The following is a 20,544-nucleotide window of genomic DNA, read 5'->3' as shown; positions in this document are numbered from 1 at the left end:
TGTTTTTTTTTTTCCTCAACAGAAGGTATGATCCCTCTGTGGTAAAAGTCCTCTCAAAGCCGTACTAAGCTTAGAACTCCTTACTAACACTGTATTCCTTCAGATGTTATGTAATTATTCTATTAAATTACTTTATTTCCTTAAATGCTCATAAAGAACCATACTGTCGGCACATTTCATTTATACTTTTTGTCTCTTCTTTGACTTCTGAGCTGTCAAAATCAAAAGGCTTCGTTTGGAGGAGGTATTCTGAAAGGATATGCTAAAATGTATGACAGATGCAGTCCGTAGTGTGGACTGAATCTAAAGTGTTCCCTAAGAAATCTTGATCTTTGTATGAGCTTGAATTCAAGTGAGAAGGGTGTCCTGTAGGGATTCTTGGTCTACACGCTTTATAAACTGGTAAAGTCAAGTAACAAATTTAAAAAGGATTGCATTTGTTAGACATTGAGAGTGATTAACAGCAGACACTACTGAAGGGACTTAGCAGCAGCAGCAGCAGCAACAGCTTACTGCTCAAGTGTAAAATTTCTCACACAGAATCACTCGGCCCTCCCCATTACCCAGAACATCATGGGTATTTTAAAAATTTAATTAATTAATTTTTAAAATTGGAGGATAACTGCTTTACAATGATGTGTTGGTTTCATCATGGGTATTTTAGACAGTTATACTTTTCCTGCTTAACAGAGAAATAAAATAAGAACACTGCTATGTCCAAACCCAGCACAAACTGAATTCGGTATTTTTAATTCCCATTTCTACTTTTGCTGTCAGATTTCTGTTTTTATGGAATTTTGAAAATTTGTCATTAAATTGTGGTTTGACAGTGACTGTTGTCTCCCCTCCCCCGCCCTGTGCCCCCTCCTCCCCCGCCCTGTGCCCCCTCCTCCCGACCCCAGTACAAGAAGTGTCGTTCTTCTCTCGCACATGCGAACAACTTTGCAAAGTCTGTGGTCAACCTTGTGGATTCTGTAAGTATCCTGGTTTTCTTGAACCTGTTTTTCCAAGATGAAATGGTTTATATCTCCATTATTTACTTGTTGCTTCAGTTGTTTCTGGGACAAAAGTAAAAACACTATCCTTAAGCTCATCTGGCTAAGAAATTATAGACTGGTCTGAATCACAAAGAACAGTGTTATCAGAGTTTCAGGGGATTGTTGAGTTAGTTATTCTTGGGATTCCAAAGTTGCATTGATGTTGCTTCCAGGTGATATCTGGATATTATTTTCACCAGAGTCTATGGAGGACAAAACATAAAGAAAATTAGCTATAGAACAGAGTGTAAATTAAACTTGGCAAGTGAGGCTTTGTTAATAATAATCAGCTGAGCTTATCATCTTAAATATATGGCAGAAAAACTAATAGATTGAGGTGAATTGTGTTTGGTGAATATAGGCAGTACAAATTTTTTTTTTAAAAAACCCAAATTTATTTTCTTAGTGTTCCTATGAGAATGCTTCAGACTGTATTTCTAGATGACAAAGTTTAAGTGCAGTTCCCAAATAGAGCTAATTTAAAAGTAAAATATATATCTTTTTAAAAAAGGCTTCTAATCCCTAAATCATTCATATTGACATTTTTTTCCTCTTCTTATTCTGATAGGAAATCCATAAGTGTGAATATTATTCATTATGTTCCAATAAATAATTCAATTTGAATAATCATAAATAAACAGCATAATATTTTGTGTATTCTAATGTAAAGTTCTCTTTTGTAAGCTAAATATATATATATATTTATCCAATATTTATTGTATATTCCCTCTTAACTGGGAAAAACATTATAAATTGCTTAATATCTAAATGATACTAATTTTTTCCAAAGAACTACCTTCTTTATTGTCTTTTATTTAAACAGTCCAAAAGCCTCTAATCATCTAAACACTCATGTAATACCTAGTAGGCACAGTTGGGCTTTCCTGGTGGCTCAGCAGTAAAGAATCCACCTGCAATGCAGAAGTTGCATGAGACCCAGGTTCAGTCTCTGGGTTGGGAAGATCATGTTAGTAGGAAAAGGCAACCCACTCCAGTATTCTTTTCTGGAGAATTCCATGGACAGAGAAGCCTGGTGGGCTACAGTCCATAGGGTTGCAAAGAGTCGGACACAACTGAATCAACTTAACATAGGAACGGCTGAACAGAATAATATGGGTAGAGGGTAAGAGAATGTCATATAGAGTTAAGATTGAAATTCTGAAAGCCAGTTATCACTTGGGTTTATTAATTTTCTTTAATTTTGACCCTTGTCAGTCTTCTCAGAGGATAAATATAAATAGATGTGAAAAAGAGAATATTAAACCTCACTTTTCCCATGCCCTAGCTATTTACTTGGTGGAATCTTAGTGTTTGTCATTTCACCATGATTGAATAGAATCACATCTTGCAATGTGTCATTTTTATTTTGAGTTATCATACAAGGTTCTGAAGTCGACCAACTGTTTTTTCAAAGACATTACATTTAACTCACTCCTTGTTGTAAAATAATTATAGCGTCAGGTTAATTTAAACATGATGGTGTTTTCTTTCTTCAGTGTGTTCTAAAGTCATCCGTTGTTTTCTTAATTAGCTTGAAAATAGGACAAAACATTCATCGAAATTGCTTACTTGAGTGAATTCTTTAGCTACTGGGCCAAAAGAAGAGAAAGAGCAGAAATTTACAATTTAAATATTGTGAGTGATGTCACCCTGTAGTGAGAGGGACATGGGTAATATAAGTCTGCTTTCCCTCTTTTTGGCCTCAAATTGGTGTTTCTCTTCTGGTGTTATTTTACTTTTCATAACAAGGATTCCAAGGACAAGACAACCATGGCGTTAATGCTTGTCCAAGGATTTAGTGATCTGTTCCAATCCTGCAGGAATAACTGATCATATCATACGTACTCAGAACAAATATATCAGACTCCAACCTGTTATTCCCTGAGGTTTGGAAGGGTGATTTTGCTGAACCCTGATTTGAATTTACGTCCATACTTTAGGACTGTGATGCCCTAGAGAGATGCTGGCTACTTAAAGTGCTGATTGGGGATTGAAGTAACTTTGAGCGAGAGGCTGAACTTTGTGACTGTTCTTTCTTTTTTTTAGCTCTTGAAAAAGAGAAAGGAAAAGAAGATTCTCTCTGATGAGCTAATTCTGACCTCATGTTCTCCTCTCACCTCCCCTCCTGTCCTTCCGCTGACTCTGAATCACTGATTGTGCATGTTTGACCCAGTGTTTTCCTCCTGCACCTGTCCTGTTGTCTACCCTCAGATTTACAAGGAGCAGCTTAATACCAGGGTTGTCCTGGTGGCTGTAGAGACCTGGACCGAGAGAGATCACATTGACATCACCACCAACCTTGTGCAGATGCTCCACGAATTCTCCAAATACCGACAGCGTATCAGGCAGCATGCTGATGCTGTGCATCTCATTTCGTATGTATTCCCAGCCCTTGGCTGGATATTGATCTCTATCCTTTCATTGTATCAGTTAGGTTATATATTAATAAATCTATCCTGAACAAGATTGAGGTTGATTCCTCTGTTACATAAGAAGCACAGAAGTAGGCGGCCCGGTGTTGAAGCAGTGGTTCCATAGTCATGAGATCTACTTTCAGAGCACTTCCCTCCCTTCAGACCTTCCATCCTCAAGGTCAACTTATGACTCGAGACAGCTGCTGACACTCCAGCCTTCATCACAGGCAACAGGAATGCCAGGCAGGGAGAAGTGTGAAAGGACCCTCCCTTCAGCTAACCAGTTGTAGTAGATTTCCTAAAACCGTGCATGTATCAATTTCATCAACAAATCATTTACTAGATCTTTATCACAGTGGCCACAATGAGCTGTAAGAGAGTCTAGGAAAGATAGTCTTTTGAAATGAACTATTGAATAAAACTGATGTTTCATCACTAAAGAAAGGGGATACCTTGTTTACTTCTGATACGTGGTTCACTTCCCCACTGTTTTCAGACAGTCCTCTAAGGTTCTGTCCTGGGATCAAACCAACTGAAGTCCTTCTTCCTTCTTTATTCTCTCCTGTTACTCTTTGCTTTTCTCTCAGTGTTTAATCAGCAATTTACAATTGTCAGTATTTTGTATAACTACTAGATAGTCTCTATTAAAAAAAATCAAGGACTGTGGTCTCTTTATCTTTGTGCCCTCAATTTCTATGCCAGTATGTGGTGCTTAGTTAGGTGCTCAATTGATTTTGACTCAACTGAGATTATTTAACATAACATTAAAGGCTGATAACATACATTTAGAAGTATTTAAAATGTAGTTTTTGGCTTCCTGAATGAAGGTTGGTTTGGGGTATCCAGTGTAGGAGAATAGATGTATTGAAATTGAATATTAATGGAATAAAGTTGGAATTAATGGAATTAATTGGAATATTAATGGAATAAAATTGAAATATAATGGGCACTACATTGGTTTCCTAAAAGCACTTATTTTTCCTAAGGCGTGTGACATTCCACTATAAGAGAAGCAGCCTGAGTTACTTTGGAGGTGTCTGTTCTCGCACAAGGGGAGTTGGTGTGAATGAGGTAAATGTTATCAATTTTCTTAAAGTAGAGCTTTACCTGTGCATCTGATTTCTTTCTTCCCTGTGGCCTAGTTTACATCCCTTCTCAGGCCTATTTAGAATGATAATGACATTAAGAATATAGTGTAGGTGGTTTGTATTAGTAAATAGAACCCAAAGTGATCTTTGGTGTTAGAAAAGAACTGTTGTTTCATATCATAATGATAGTTTTTTATATTTGTTAGGCAGATGCAAACCGAAGATTGGCCCAGAAATTTCTTGGCCTCTATAGATAAGTTTTTATAATCTTGTTAATCCTTCTGTTATGACTTTTTAAAGAATTATCTGCTCTTCTGCCCATGTTAGGTTTAACACACCCTCCAAGTAGAACCAACTAAATCTAAACCTTGGTCAGTTCCTGAATATATAATGGTACTAGATTATCCCAGTAGCCATCATTCAGTGGAGACTTCTCTTGACAGATTTGTAGTAAGTTGAATTTATTCTCGGTTTGGTATGAAGTGAAATGGGGCACAGCCTTTTATGATTTTATGTTTCCATGTGAAAACATCAAGTTCTGGGAGATGCCACATAGTGAGAGAGGCTTTCTGCTTCTTGGGCCCAGTTGCAAGGAAGAAGTAATAAGGAGCATATGCTGTCTTTTGATGCTGTGAGGCTCTACTTAGGGGACTGAGAAGATATGTGGTAATGATTAAGAAATAATAACTAGCTTTGTGCCCTCTCTCAAATGTTTCCCACACACTTTCAACTCTGAAAAACAGTATGGTCTTCCAATGGCAGTGGCACAAGTATTATCGCAGAGCCTGGCTCAAAACCTTGGAATCCAATGGGAACCTTCTAGCAGAAAGCCAAGTATGTACATTGACCTTCTTACTTTCATGTGCCATTCTGTCTGTATAATGCATGTCCGGTCAAAAAAGAAATATTTTTCATTCCTAAGTCATAATAGCTTAACTGTGTTGTATCTCCTGCCCCTAAACAAATGATAAAATGAGCAATTTAAGGTAACTCTTAATCTGTGTGGGTTGGAGAAATGTCCCTTTCAAAGTCTGTAAAATCATCCTTTCTCAGGTCATGATCAGCTCTTTCTCACACTGTAGAATGTTGGGGTGCGTAGAGCCTGTAGGTTCTAATCAGTTGAATACAGACACAAGATGTCAGTGGAGCTCCATCACAAGTTCAGTTGGATCAGAAAAAAAGATCTGGAGTTAAAAGGAACTTAAGCCCTAATGAAATTTACCAACAGTACCATCATTAACATTAGAGAAGCTTCCCGTATAGACATCCCATCCTGGGGGCAGGTGATAGAGGATAACACTTCTCTACTGAGCTGGCAGGGCCTCGATAGAGTAGAAACAGCCACAGATCCCATCCTGTAGGAAAACACAGCCAGCGACTACTGGATATCACTTTCCTCATTAACCAGAGGAGAGACAGATGGAAAGATAAGTCTGAGATTCTAGAGGTGAGGTATTAAAGGCCCACAGTAATTTGAGGGGGGTCCTTGAACATTTTAAATTTCTTTAAAAATCAGTATAAAATCCAACTTGGATTATATTCCTCTTTATAGCAATACAATAGTAAAATATAATTTCTATTAATAATACACATTTGTGGTAGAAGGCCAAAGTGCCTAGGAAGCACACAATGTGATCCTGTGGAAAAAAAGACTGAAGTATTCACTCCAACTAGTCTCTTACCTAGGAATTAAGTAGATATCTACTCTCCTCTGTGAAAATACCAGATGCTAGGAATAAAGGTGTCCTTCTCCACCCACCTCCCCAAAGAAGAAAAGGATAAATATCTACCTTAACGTTATCCTATGCTTTATATCTTTTTGACTACTATCAAATAATTGTCGTTAATGGATAGTGTTATTGAAACTTGAAATAAAATCTATATCCAGGGTGTCTTGATTTCCTTTAAGGGCCTATTAGGTCATCACTTTATGGGTACATTAAGTCTGGTGGCATTTAGCAAATCTCCACAAACTTTCATCTGTTAATTTCTTGCTCAGAGTGTTTGCTTTCCCAGAGTATGCATTAAAGGAGGAGATTCAGGTTTCACTGGCTGGCATCAGTGCCTGAAAATCAGAAGGAGTAGGACCAGGTTTTTGACCTTTTTGAAAAACCTGGAACCAAGAAGAGAGCAGTGCTGGGGGCAGCTAAGAGATCTTACTGGAGAAGGGTGAGCAATAGGGTTCATTACTAATACCAGGCATAGTTCCTTCCTTTCTAAAATTCTTTATTCCTTTGTGAATTGTTTGTTCAGATAGATTAGTTCTGAATTTTGAATTTTTAAAAATCCATTTGGAAGTCTTTAAAAATATCTTTGTCTACCATAGAAAAGAGAATAGAAAAAAAATGAATGAAAAGGCTATCCTGTCACTATATCCATATGTCCATCTGTGGTATCTGTGTTAAGTTTATGATTGTTATTTAATTTAGATGATTTTACATTTCTATTTTAGATTGCTCTCTTTTACTGTATGTTTTAGCTTAGTGTTCTTCAAGTCTAAGGCTGATCCTTGCTTTGACTATAGCAGATTGAATTCTCTTCTCTAATGTCCAGTGTGCTCTGTTAGCAGGACTTCAGTGAGGACTCATTGAATTGTGCAGTAGAGCTTTGCAGTTTCCAGAGAACACATAGGCTACTATCTCATGTGAGCCCCAGAACCATTCTGGTAGATGGGCACAGAAATACCGTCCCATTTTAGAGGTGGAAACCCTGAGACTCAAGAAATGCTGTCACTTGCCTATGAAACTCTCATCGGATAGAACTTGGACTAGAACACTAGTTTGTAAAGCCTACCTTGGACCACAGTACTTTCCATTAAACATTAAACTAGAAACTGAATTGAATTCTCTGAGTTACAAAAATGAAGGAGAGGTACGATTTTATTTCTTGCAGCTTAGGAGGCAGCTATGCTTGTTGGAAAGGAAAAAGAAATATTAATTTAAATGAAATAGGTTTTGCTGTTGATTCTTTTCCTAGATTAAAGAAGTACCAATGAATAATTAAGGAGTTAAAGAATGACTAGCTTTCCATCCCCAGCAGCCCCTTAGCAATCCTGCAGGCAAATCAGCTGGGCAAGATAGGCAGTCCGCACACAGTGGAAAACGATGCAGAATCCAACCTCTTGCCCTCATGACTCACTGAAATTTCTTCTCCTTTTTCCTTTAAAAAACTGTCATGGCCAAGCAGAATCTTCAGAGTTGGTTTGAGACTTGAGTCTGCCGTCTCCCCAAGTTTCTGGCTTCCTGGTTAAAGCAACCTTTCCTTTCCAACCAAAAAAAAGAGAAATAGGTTTTGTTTGGTGAGACATCATGTTCTGTACCCATTTGACATGGAATTGGTAATAAGGAATTATTTTAAGAGCTGCGATGCAAATTAAAGATGTGACTTCTGTTGTTTCCCTTTTCTTCCATTGCTTTATATTGTTTCACTGGACTAGAATGTGACTGCACAGAATCCTGGGGTGGCTGCATCATGGAAGAAACAGGGTAAATTTTCATTGTACCTACATGTGATGTATAACTTACTGAAATTGGTATCTATTATCTGCTGCAGTCTCTCAGATACTGGTCTGTTAAGCTAAGCCTTAAAATAAATTCAATAATTCATTATCTGATATTTTAAAAAATGAAATAGCAGGTTCACTTTGTACTTTGAGCTTTTTATTTAAAGTTGGTAATAAAAGTAAAACAATGTAACTGCTTCTACTTCTATTAACCATTAAAAGAAGCACATGATTAAGTGCTTCTAAGTTTAGTGGTTGCATTAATTTTTTAGTACACTTAGGATGAAAGCTGGTTGTCTGTCAGTGAAAACCCATTTAGTCAACAATTTATATTTTAAGGAACTCATAAATAGACATGTTTACTGCAATAAAATTGTACTCTATTCCTTATATAATCAATAAGACTTTAAAAGAAATTGAGGTAGATTTATCATGACTAAATTAGGTAGTCTTCTACTGATAGGCATTTGAACATTTCCTCACCTAACTCCTCTTTGGAAACTAGAGCAGCTGTCTCAGGGTTGCTAGTACATCTGTGAACCAAGGCCTAGAAACATAATCTTTCCCAGGGACCCCTGCCCCATCGCAGCCACTGCCCCAAGGCCTCCTAAGCTAGAGCCCCCTCCCAATAAATAGAAGAAGTTCCTCACTCGTATCTTTCCCGCTTCCTGTGCCCATGTCAGACATCTGCTCAACACGTCACCGTTTCTGGTCCTGCCCCCTCCCTGACCTACTTTCCCCAGAGTCCCTTCCTTATTTCCCCACCAGGGGTACAACTCAGGGGAACACGAGGTATGTGAGCATGAAGGCTTGAAGAGAGACTCAGCCATTATGCCTGCTACTCTAGAGCACATGCTTCTAGAAATTAGTTCAAACTTGACTGTTAACTTTGATGCTTCCCTTTCTATTGTACCATAGTTTTGCAACATTATTGCTTAATCAGGCTTTTTTGAGGTAACACCATTCATAATATTGGTTCTATCAAGAGAGGTCTTCTGAACTTCCAATTTCTAAGTGAATTTTTAGTCTCTCCATAGGATATAATAAAACTATTTAAACTTAATATGTATTTTCTGATGGGCTTCCCACGTGGCTCAGTGGTAAAGAATCCACCTGTCAAGCAGGAGACATGGGTTCGATCCCTGGGTCAGGAAGATCCCCTGGAGAAGGAAATGGCAACCCATTCCAGTATTCTTGCTTGGGAAATCTTATGGACAGAGGCACCTGGCAGGCTATAGTACATGGGGTTGCAAAGAGTCGGACACACTAGCAACTACACACTACAGCCACAGCATGTACTGCCATAGTGATAGAAATTTGGTTAATTAACTCACAAAGAAGTTATTATGTTATATTCCTTTCGTTATAATATTATATTCCTGCAAAATCATGGATATTACCAAGTAGTAAATTGAGAATAAGGAGCTGTTGCCTAACTCTAATTCAGAAGGAGCTTACCCTAATTCTGGTTTGATTGTGTATTCAGTTCAGTTCAATTCAGTCGCTCAGTCGTGTCCGACTTTCTGCGACCCCATGAATCACAGCACGCCAGGCCTCCCTGTCCATCACCAACTCCCGGAGTTCACTCACACTCATGTCCATCGAGTCGGTGATGCCATCCAGCCATCTCATTCTCTGTAGTCCCCGTCTCCTCTCACCCCTAATCCCTCCTAGCATCAGACTCTTTTCCAGTGAGTCAACTCGTCGCATGATCGTGTATATATACATATAAAAACATACATAGTCTAACACATCTCTTTAGGGTTTCCTTGTTTACCTCAGTTCTGTTGCTAAAGCCTGCAATGTAATATCTTTAATCAATTGACTCTCACAATTCCCTCCTCCAAAGTAAAATCTTGTAGGTTCCTAAGCTCCTTTTATTTAGTTCAGAGGCAAAAAAAGAAATAGTGCTTATCTTTACTATGTGCATGCTAAATGCTTCAGTCGTGTCCGACTCCGTGTGACCCCATGGACTATAGCCTGCCAGGCTACTCTGTCCATGTGATTCTCCAGGCAAGAATACTGGAGTGGGTTGCCATGCCCTCCTCCAGGGGATCTTCCTTATCCAGGGATCGAAACTGTGTCTCTTACATCTCCTGCATTGGAAGGTGGGTTTTTTACCACTAGCACCACCAGGGAAGCTCTATCTTTACTTCTGCTGCTGCTAAGTCTCATCAGTCATGTCCGACTCTGTGCGACCCCATAGACAGCAGCCCACCAGGCTCCGCTGTGATTCTCTAGGCACCGCTGTGATTCTCCAGGCAAGAACGCTGGAGTGGGTTGCCATTTCCTTCTCCAATGCATGAAAGTGAAGTCACTCAGTCATGTCTGACTCAGCGACCCCATGGACTGCAGTCCACCAGGCTCCTCCGTCCATGGGATTTTCCAGGCAAGAGTATTGGAGTGGTTTGCCATTGCCTTCTCCATCTTTACTGAGACAGAGCAAATAAAAGTGACCACATTTCTACAGCCTAGATGAAGTTTTGGGATGAACTTTTAAAAAACTCGACCAAGTCTGAGTATAAAAGGGCTTGACTGCTAAGGAGGCTGTAACCTAGCCTCCCAAATCTGTGACTTCCTTTGGATTTCTATTTTTACAGGCTCTAGCACACATACTTATTTGACAGTTTGAACGTAAGTACCTTGTCGAAATTTGTGTAGAATCACGTGAATCCCTGCTGGCTTCCCTGGTGGCGTCTCCCTGCAATGTGGGAGACCCAGGTTCAATCCCCAGGAGAAGGAAATGGGAACCCGCTCCAGTATTCTTGACTGGAAAACCCCATGTTTGGAGGAGTCTGGCAGGCTACAGTCCGTGGGGTCACAAAGAGTCGGACACAACTGAGCTACTTCACTTTAAGTGAATCCAGAGTGATTGGATCATTTTGTTCTAATTCAAGGGTTTTAATTTTCTTCTTTGATGACTGTTTTGGGTAAATTATTTACATAATTGATTCTTTATTTCCTCAGGGTATCTCATTCCAGAAAGTTCTCAAAGTGCAGTATTTTGGAGTATAGAGACTTTTTACTGAGAGGCGGTGGAGCCTGTCTTTTCAACAGGCCAACAAAGGTTAGTAACTTAGAAAGTGTGCTTATTTCTCCTTTTTTTTTTTAAATTTTAACAGTGGAGATATGCCAAATGTCAGATACTTGTTTTGGAAAGCAGGTTTCTTTCCAATCAGATTAATGTTTAGTTATAAAAGGCTTTGTCGTGTTGAAGAGTGAGTCTTGTTTCAATGAATGACAAGATCACAGCTTCACTGTTTCAAAACTGATGTTTCAGTGCTGGTGTACCTCCTCTCAGTCCTCCCTCCAAGAAACAGGCAGACAACCCTTCAACTAAAATATCTTGAAGTTCTCATGTTAGGGTCTTTATCCTGCTGCCTAGAGCTAGTGAGTTAGATTAAGATATATTACTTTAGTAATTTAGTAAGATATATTACTTTAGTAATTACCATTACTCTGACAAAAGTTCTGTTTCCCCTTGACATTTTCTCTAGGGGTATAAATAATTTCTTGGCTTTTCTTTCTTTCTTTTTTTTGGGGGGAGGGGAGGAATGGTCCATTCTCCCAGATAGAAAGCATTGCTAATATCAACTAGCCAAAAAAAAAAAATGACCCAAAGTATTTATGGATCTTATGCATACATACATATATATTTGAAGGTAGGTATGTATTTCTTTACTTGAGAAGGTCCATTTGTCAATGGCATTTCATTACTCTTCATGTACACAATGCAACAATCTCTTATCCAAAATTCCTTCATTCAAAAGCTCTGAAAACTGGAAATGTTTTTTATGAATTTTCAGGAAACATAGTGGACAGTAAAACTTGCCCTGAACTGAAAAATTTTATTTAACCCTCATAGTGTAAATATTCATAAATCTTACTGCAGAAATGTTAATGTGTTCAATTCTAGGCTGTATACCAGGCTTTTCAGGGCTCTTTTACAGAACATAGTAAATGCATCATACTTTTCTAAAATCAAGCAATGCCAGAATTCTTAAGCTCCCGGGCTTTTAGATCTGAGACTTAGACCTATAGCAGAATCATTCCAAATGAAGTTGCTTAAAGGCAAAAAGACAGGACTGGTGCAAATTAGCAGATGGCATAGACATTCTAACATTGCACATTTCATATTTCCTTTTAAGACACTACATCATAAGTCAAATACAGTCCATTGCCCTGCAAAATATTTAATACCCTGCAAATTGAAAGAGCAGTGAAATCATGTTAGCTTTAAAAAAAAAAAAAAAGTGACTGATGTGGATAACTGATAGAATAATTTATTCCCATCCCCATAATTAAGTGATACTGCCAAGTTAAGGCTGATACTCTAATGCCTGACATCTGTATAAAATCTCAGCAAGGCTGCAGAAAAAGAAACAGAAATTTTAAAGTGACCTTGCATCATTAAACTCAGTCGCCTGCCTTTCATGGCATTGATCTCAATGCAACAGAAATTTGAAAGCTTCAGAGTGTTTAAAACGGGTGCAGTGAGTAATAATGAATTAATGTGAGCTGCTGGCATTTCTGAATTGCAAAGTACAAGGCTAATTTTACCTGCTTTATAGCTCACCAGCTAATTATAAGCATCACGCCTGAGGAAACAACACTGAGTTGTTTGGAAATACTAAGAGCTCTAGTGTATGTGTAAGGACCCATCATTAGATTTCTGAGATTGCCTGACAGTAGAAAGGAAATTATTCCAATAACGTGGAAACTAAATAAAAAAGTACCTATATGGCTTCAATTTTAGCAGTTAGTGAATATGGAATTCTGTCTTTTTAAATGACGTATTGGAATAATTTTTTAAAAGCCCCTGTGGATTACAGTGGTATGGTTTATATGCATGTATGAAAGAATGGACTTTTTTCCGAATGTTATAGTCAGCAGATGTATATATATATATATACACACACACACACACACACATATATATATATATATATATGCATGAGGATCCCCTGGAGAAGGAAATGGCAACCCATTGAGAATTCCATGGACAAGAAGCCTGGTGGGCTATAGTCCACGGAGTCGCAAAGAGTCCGACATGACTGAGCGACTAACACACATGAAAGAACTGACTTTTCCCCAAGTGTTATAGTCAATGGATGTATATATATATATATATACATATGTATGTTTTATGTGTTATTTTCACATTATCTTTGGACATCTTTTCTGTCCTCTGGGAACCTTCTCAGCTGTCATGTTTGCCATCTGATTTGTAACAGTGACCTGTCTCCGGATGGAAGAAGAGTCCTAAGAATGAAATCTAGCAATGGTTTACGTGGGAGGCCTGATACATAGAGCTATCATGTTCCAGTCTGCCTTTCTCTTTTCTCCTCTCTGCTGATCAGAATATCACAGAAATGAGGACTGTTGATTTTAGCCATTGGATTTTCCCATGGGGAAGCCCCACCCAAGTATCCTGGAAACCTTCCTTGCTTTTTATAGCAGCGTTCCTCCTGGAAGGAGAAGGAAGATCGGGTCTCCCTTGGGTGGACTCAGTGGGAGGCAGTCCTTCCTTGGGTGTGTGCTGCTCTCTCTCAGATACATGGCTCTGAACATTTGGATTGGAATGCCCTGTTCCAGTGTTCACCTGAGTGTAGTGGATATACACAGAAAAATCTTGCCCCCGGTAATGGGAAATGGAAATGTTTCTCGTAAATAATCAGCTGCCTCACCAAATGATCTGTAATATAGTTTATTTGGCAATCAAGTTCATAGCATTAGGAGGGTGGATTATTCTAGAAATTTGACTCTTTCATCACTCCAGGAATGATTGATAAATTTCTATAATCTGTGCATATGCCTACATGTTTGCCTAATATGGTTCAGATGGTGCAGTTTTCTTTTCGGTGACAATGATGGGCATGGATTTCTAGTAACACTTTTTCCCTAAGTTTATTTGCATTTACTTGATGGCATATACCACCTTTAGCTGTGACTAAAGCATTTTTATCTTTTTGACAGTTTCTGTATCTTCTCAGCTGTCTGGATATAAGTCAGCAAGTTAGGTACCTGTGAGTCTTATTAGAGATGCATTTTAACTCCATTAGCAAATATGAAAAGTGATCTATTCATCTTGACAGCTTATGTCTATAAAAAGTAACTCTAATGGTAGAGGTCATCTCTGGAGCCCACCAGCAGAGAATCCTCCAAGAGGTATTACCTCCATTTAAAATATGTTTTTTAGAAATGTTATTAATAAATGAACAGTGTTTCTCACACAGATGTATTTGTAAGATGACATAACAATAAGTCATAGAGGAATATCATGTGATAGCTGATTATAGGGTGTATATGTAGCCTAATTGGAAAATTGATTTTCTGTGTTAAATTGAAATGTTTTCCCTTTACCTTTCTAACATCTTTCAGCTATTTGAGCCCACAGAATGTGGAAATGGATACGTAGAAGCTGGGGAGGAGTGTGATTGTGGTATCCATGTGGTAAGTATAAGAAATCTTTTCTACTTTCAGCATGTCTTCTACCCAGAGCAAACAGTAATAGCATTAGTGAGAAGTCTACCTCATCATTCACTGTGGCCTCACTGCCTTTATTTCTGAACTCTCATCAATGCTTAATCCTAGCTCAGACATGTTAGAATTAAACATGTCCTTATGGCTCTGTCTGAAGAAACCTAACACATCCTTCTAATCAAATTCATATCTCTTAAAAATTCACAGCTCATATTCATTTCAGACAAGTTGTACCAAGTCATGAAAATTCTTTCTGTGTTGTGTAATATTTTTGTCTTTGTAAAGCTAGATTGAGTATTAAAATTATAATAGAGCTAACCAAGGGTAGGATGCCTGCTAAAAAATAAACTTACTCTGGTAGAGAAGTCCTTTCTTAGAAGGTCATACTTTGCTGAGAAGTAAAGCAGGAAGGAATCTACCACTAAAATGATTAATTCTTTCCTAAAATATTTTCTTACCATTATATATATCTCCTCACGTGAATAATGCATGTCACATGTGGCAAAAATACAGAATGACCAGCAGGTGGGTTTTGTCACTTACTTACATGAAGTGTTTTCTCTAGGAATGCTACGGGCTGTGCTGTAAGAAATGCTCTCTCTCCAATGGGGCCCACTGCAGCGATGGGCCTTGCTGCAATAATACCTCGTGTCTTGTGAGTTCTCTGACAGTTTCATCTCTCTAATCTATGACATATTAGCCAAATATTGCAATGTGTACTGGAGAAGGCAATGGCAAGCCACTCCAGTACTGTTGCCTAGAAAATCCCGTGGACGGTGGAGCCTGGTAGGCTGCAGTCCATGGGGCCTCGAGGAGTCGGACGCGACTAAGCGACTTCACTTTCACTTTTCACTTTCACACATTGGAGAAGGAAATGGCAACCCACTCCAGTGTTCTTGCCTGGAGAATCCCAGGGACGGGGGAGCCTGGTGGGCTGCCGTCTATGGGGTCGCACAGAGTCGGACACGACTGAAGTGACTTAGCAGCAGCAGCAGTAGCAGCAATGTGTACCTTGTGTATTTGTACAGCTTGTCACACTTTTGTTGATGGACACTGTGTATTGGCCCAGCAATTTTATTGACTCAATAAATCTACCCAAATTCTGTGAGTTACTGCAGTTATCTTTATTATAATTCACTACCAACAAACCCTTGGACAGCAAGGAGATAAAACTAGTCAAACTTAAGGGCAACCCTGAGTACTCGTTGAAAGAACCAATACTGAAGTTGAAACACCAGTATTTTGGTCATCTGATGCGAACAGCTGACTCATTGGAAACGTCCCTGATGCTGGGAAAGATTGAAGGCAGAAGGAGAAGAGGGTAATGGACATGAACTTGGGCAGACTTCAGGAGATGGTGAGGGACAGAGAGGCCTGGTGTGCTGCAGTCCATAGGGTAGCAAAGAGTTGGACATGACTGGGTGACTGAACAACAACCAATAATCCTATTCTCCAGTACCTCCCTAAGAAAGTATACCTATAATCCTTCTAAAATAAACCTTGGCAATTGCCCTACTAACATGGGGAAAACCAAATTAAATGGTTGAGTAGAAGAGAGACAATTTCTGTGATCTTTTTCCTAATATGTCCCACTTACAAACTTTTTCTTTAAAACTCATCCTAATTTATTTTAGAGCCTGAGCATAAAACCTAGTCCTTATATTTTCCCATTTGATTTTTAAAATACCTTAGAAAGGCAAACGAACCAGATAAGGAAGTATTATATGTTTGTAAGTTTATATGTGTATATGCACACTTTTTGTTTGTGTGGAAATATAGTTACTTCTATCTTTGGAAACCTCTGGTTAATTTTTAAAAAGTCATTTTAAAAATCTTTATTTTTCTCATTCTATAAAATTCCTAATATTTTTTAAAACCAGAAAATAATATGATTTAACTTTATTCAATACCAAATGGGTATTAGGCATATGGTATTCTAGAAGATTCCAGCTTAGATTTTCTTGCCTTATGTCCCAAAGCAGATTATAAATTGCTTGAAAATGATGGACTCATTCCTTCATCTTTTACCAACCCCTCTCCTAGACAAACAAAATGCCTTGTATTCAGCAGTCATTCACTGGCATCACTGAAGGGAATTCATATGAATTAATTGAAATCTGATTGTATATATTTAGCTAAAGCAAGACTAATATCCAAACTAATAGATAAATTAGTGCAGATTGGGTGTGTATATCAGCCTTCAGAGAGGTCCTAAATGTTTATATTTATATTTTAGTGTTCATTTCTTTTGTCTTAAGCCACACCAGTGTTTCTTCTTTACATAATTGCCATCACAGTGTTTTCCAAACATAATACTCTGAGAGAGCAGATTTTGAAACCTGAACATTTAATGCCTTGGTTAATGATTCATATTTACTACAGAGAGTGGTTTTTGGGCATTATCTCTATTCTGAAACTACCTTGCTGATTCATAAAAAGAGTTTGGCAGTGGTTATGAAAGGATGTCATGATTTCTGGTGAATACAAGAATACTAACTCTTTGAAATATTAATACTGGTTCCTAATATTGAGTTTTGATTGACAGTTTCAGCCACGAGGATATGAATGTCGGGATGCTGTGAATGGCTGTGATATTACCGAATATTGTACTGGAGACTCTGGCCAGGTATGGCAAACTGAGTTTTAGGTTATACATCTTATTTGCAAATACATATTATAATGCTTTCAATTTGAATTACATGTGTGAATATGATTTGGTTCTTTTGGGGTTTTTGGTTTTGTTTTATTCTGTTTTCTAGTAGTTTCTAGCTCTCACCATGCTTTTATTTTAGGAATATTTATTGGGCCTCAAAAAATCTGTTTTCTTCCAAATTTCCCCTTTATAATTAATTTCCTTTATTATCGCTTATACCCAATTAATTGGTATAGTTGTAGGTATCAGCAATGTTCTGGTCCCCACATCTAAAACAGTAGGCTCACACTGATAAAGCACTAATGGTACTATTTTCAAGCAATTTTGAGCCACAAAACCCTTTCTTTTAATAAAATTTTGGACAGAAGCTCAGTGTAGAAATCTGAAAGTGTAGCCCTCCTGTAGTTGAAGTGGGATTGGGGACAGAAGTCCTCAGTCTGTCAGCATCTCTCTCCACTTATGTATGAAGCACTGGCTTCATGGCCCACACACTTGGCTTGATCTTCTTCATGTTCAAATGATTGCATTATCATTAAGATTACCTTTCAGCATTCCTTCTTCACTATTTATGTCTTTAAACATTTACATTGTGTTGGTTTAAGTCTTTGTCATTCAAATGAATATTTGTGGAGCCCCTGCTGTGTTTTAAGCACTGCTTTGAATGCCAGGCTTTAGGAGGAATCGAAATAGGTAACTCCTTGCTCTTCCCAGGCTTGGATTCTGTTGGGTTAGAAAGGCTAATAAATTAATGAAACCTAGTGAGTACAGAAGCATGGCTTCTTCAAGAGATGGAATGTAAGCAGGGATAGCTGGGAAATAGTGGAAATGATTCAGGGAAGAAGTCAAGAGTCGGGTGTAGGGATTTGGTAAGAATTTTTGACTTCATCCTACCTTCAATTTTATTCTGACGTTACTTCAACAGCATTTTCCCATGCTATGATACAGTTTTTATAAATATGCCCTTTACAGTTGCATGAAAGTCAGCCATGTGGATTTACCAGTCACTTCTACATCTAGTGGTGAATATTTAGTTTGTTGGAAGCATTTCATTATTATCATTAATATGGCTATAAATCTCTTTGCATTAAATTTTTTTTTTCCTGGCCCAGCCACATGGCATATGGGCACTTAGTTCCCTGACCAGGGATCAAACCTGCTCCCCTCCCTGCACTGGAAGGGCAGAGTCTTAACCACTGGACCACCAGGGAAGTCCCTCTATGCATTTTAAAGAGTGTTTCTTGTTCGGAGTTAGCAACTTGGGGTAAGTTTCTCAAGAGCAGAATTACCTATTGCCAGGTATTGTGATTTACATGGGGTTCCTGAGAGAGTATAGCTGGAAACTAAAATATCACTTTTGTTATTGCGAAGAGCCAAGTTGAAAGTCATAGCTCAGTGTGAGGGCTAAATAGGCCTCTTTACAGTCCCAGATTGAGGCTGTAGTAACAGATTATTGACATAATTGGGCCTGGAATGACCCCTCCTTGCAAAGGTGGCCCTTGCCTTGTATGCCATGGAGGAGCAGTAGAGAGAGGATGAATTATGTGAGTAGGCAGGAGAAGACGGCAGAACTGAGCCAGTATGCTAAATTATTCTTCTGAAGTTTATCCATCAACCTGTCAATTGCTCCACCTGCCTGGAGAAGCGAGCACAGGAGCAGAGAGTAACTGGAGTTACACTGAGTTCTCCCTGGAAGGAAACATAAGGAGAGGAAAACAAAATTTCCTAATTAACCTTTCTGAAAGGTTTTGATGTATATCATCTGAGGCTTGATTCAAATGGATATAGTACAAAGGTTATGGTATAGTGAATTGTATTCAGGCTATCCTTTTGTGATTTTTATGCATATCTGTCCTTACATATAAATATGTAAATTGATTTCTTTGCAATTTTTAAATAATATAGTAGCAGTATGTAAGAACTGTGGATTCTGTGATTTATGACAAGTATACTGGGATTTCTGATACACTATTTCACTGAGTTATATTTTTAGTTTTGTAGAATGAGACTTTTTATACCCATTGTATATGGTTTTGGTTTTGTGTGTTCAGTTCTTTTAAAAATATCAGTTCAGTTCAGTGCTCAGTTGTATCCGACTCTTTGCGACCCCATCGACTGCAGCACGCCAGGCCTCCCTGCTGCTGCTGCTAAGTCACTTCAGTCATGTCCGACTCTGTGCAACCCCATAGACGGCAGCCCACCGGGCTCCCCTGTCCCTGAGATTCTCCAGGCAAGAACACTGGAGTGGGTTGCCATTTCCTTCTCCAATGCATGCAAGTGAAACATGAAAGTGAAGTCCCTCAGTCATGTCCAACTCTTCGCGACCGCATGGGCTGCAGCCTACCAGGCTCCTCCATCCATGGGATTTTCCAGGCAAGAGTACTGGAGTGGGTTGCCGTTGCCTTCTCCGCCAGGCCTCCCTCAGTTCAGTTCAGTTCAGTTCAGTCGCTCAGTCGTGTCCGACTCTCCGCGACCCCATGAATCACAGCACGCCAGGCCTCCCTGTCCATCACCAACTCCCGGAGTACACTCAAACTCATGTCCACAGAATCGGTGACGCCATCCAGCCATCTCATTCTCCGTCGTCCCCTTCTCCTCCCGCCCCCAACCTTTCCCAGCATCAGAGTCTTTTCCAGTGAGTCAACTAGTCGCATGAGGTGGCCAAAGTATTGCAGTTTCAGCTTTAGCATCAGTCCCTCCAATGAACATCCAGGATTGATCTCCTTTAGAATGGACTGGTTGGATCTCCTTGCAGTATAAGGGACTCTCAAGAGTCTTCTCCAACACCACACTTCAAAAGCATCGATTCTTCGGCGATCAGCCTTCTTCACAGTCCAACTCTCACATCCATACATGACAACAGGAAAAACCATTGCCTTGACTAGACGGACCTTGGTTGGCAAAGTAATGTCTCTGCTTTTTAATATACTATCAAGGTTGGTCATAACTTTCCTTCCAAGGAGCAAGTGTCTTTTAATTTCATGGCTGCAATCAGCATCTGCAGTGATTTTGGAGCCCAAAAAACAAAGTCTGACACTGTTTCCACTGTTTTTCCATCTATTTCCCATGAAGTGATGGGACCAGATGCCATGATCTTTGTTTTCTGAATGTTGAGCTTCAAGCCAACCTTTTCACTCTCCTCTTTCACTTTCATCAAGAGGCTTTTGAGTTCCTCTTCACTTTCTGCCATAAGGGTAGTGTCATCTGCATATCTGAGGTTATTGATATTTCTCCCAGCAATCTTGATTCCAGCTTGTGCTTCTTCCAGCCCAGCGTTCCTCATGATGTACTCTGCATATAAGTTAAATAAGCAAGGTGACAATATACAACCTTGACGTACACCTTTTCCTATTTGGAACCAGTCTGTTGT

General features: G+C 38.9%; 1 protein-coding gene across 1 annotated transcript in view; it reads left to right on the top strand.

The window, feature by feature from the left end:
- The window catches only part of ADAM23 (ADAM metallopeptidase domain 23), a 150,875-nt gene that overhangs the window by 90,971 nt on the left and 39,360 nt on the right, over positions 1–20,544 (top strand). Inside the window, exons 9-17 of the mRNA XM_088841274.1 lie at positions 903–974; positions 3,249–3,412; positions 4,438–4,522; positions 5,283–5,373; positions 7,976–8,024; positions 11,009–11,108; positions 14,423–14,494; positions 15,090–15,179; positions 17,070–17,150. Of these exons, the coding sequence (XP_088697400.1) occupies positions 903–974; positions 3,249–3,412; positions 4,438–4,522; positions 5,283–5,373; positions 7,976–8,024; positions 11,009–11,108; positions 14,423–14,494; positions 15,090–15,179; positions 17,070–17,150 (804 nt within the window). The remainder of the gene's footprint in view (positions 1–902; positions 975–3,248; positions 3,413–4,437; positions 4,523–5,282; positions 5,374–7,975; positions 8,025–11,008; positions 11,109–14,422; positions 14,495–15,089; positions 15,180–17,069; positions 17,151–20,544) is intronic.

The sequence above is a fragment of the Moschus berezovskii genome, chromosome 2 (genome assembly GCF_049115385.1).
Source record: "Moschus berezovskii isolate FMDL1 chromosome 2, NW_MosBer_1.0, whole genome shotgun sequence".
NCBI lineage: Eukaryota > Metazoa > Chordata > Mammalia > Artiodactyla > Moschidae > Moschus > Moschus berezovskii.
Note: the sequence above shows the minus strand (reverse complement) of the source record. Positions and strands in the feature narration are given on the sequence as shown.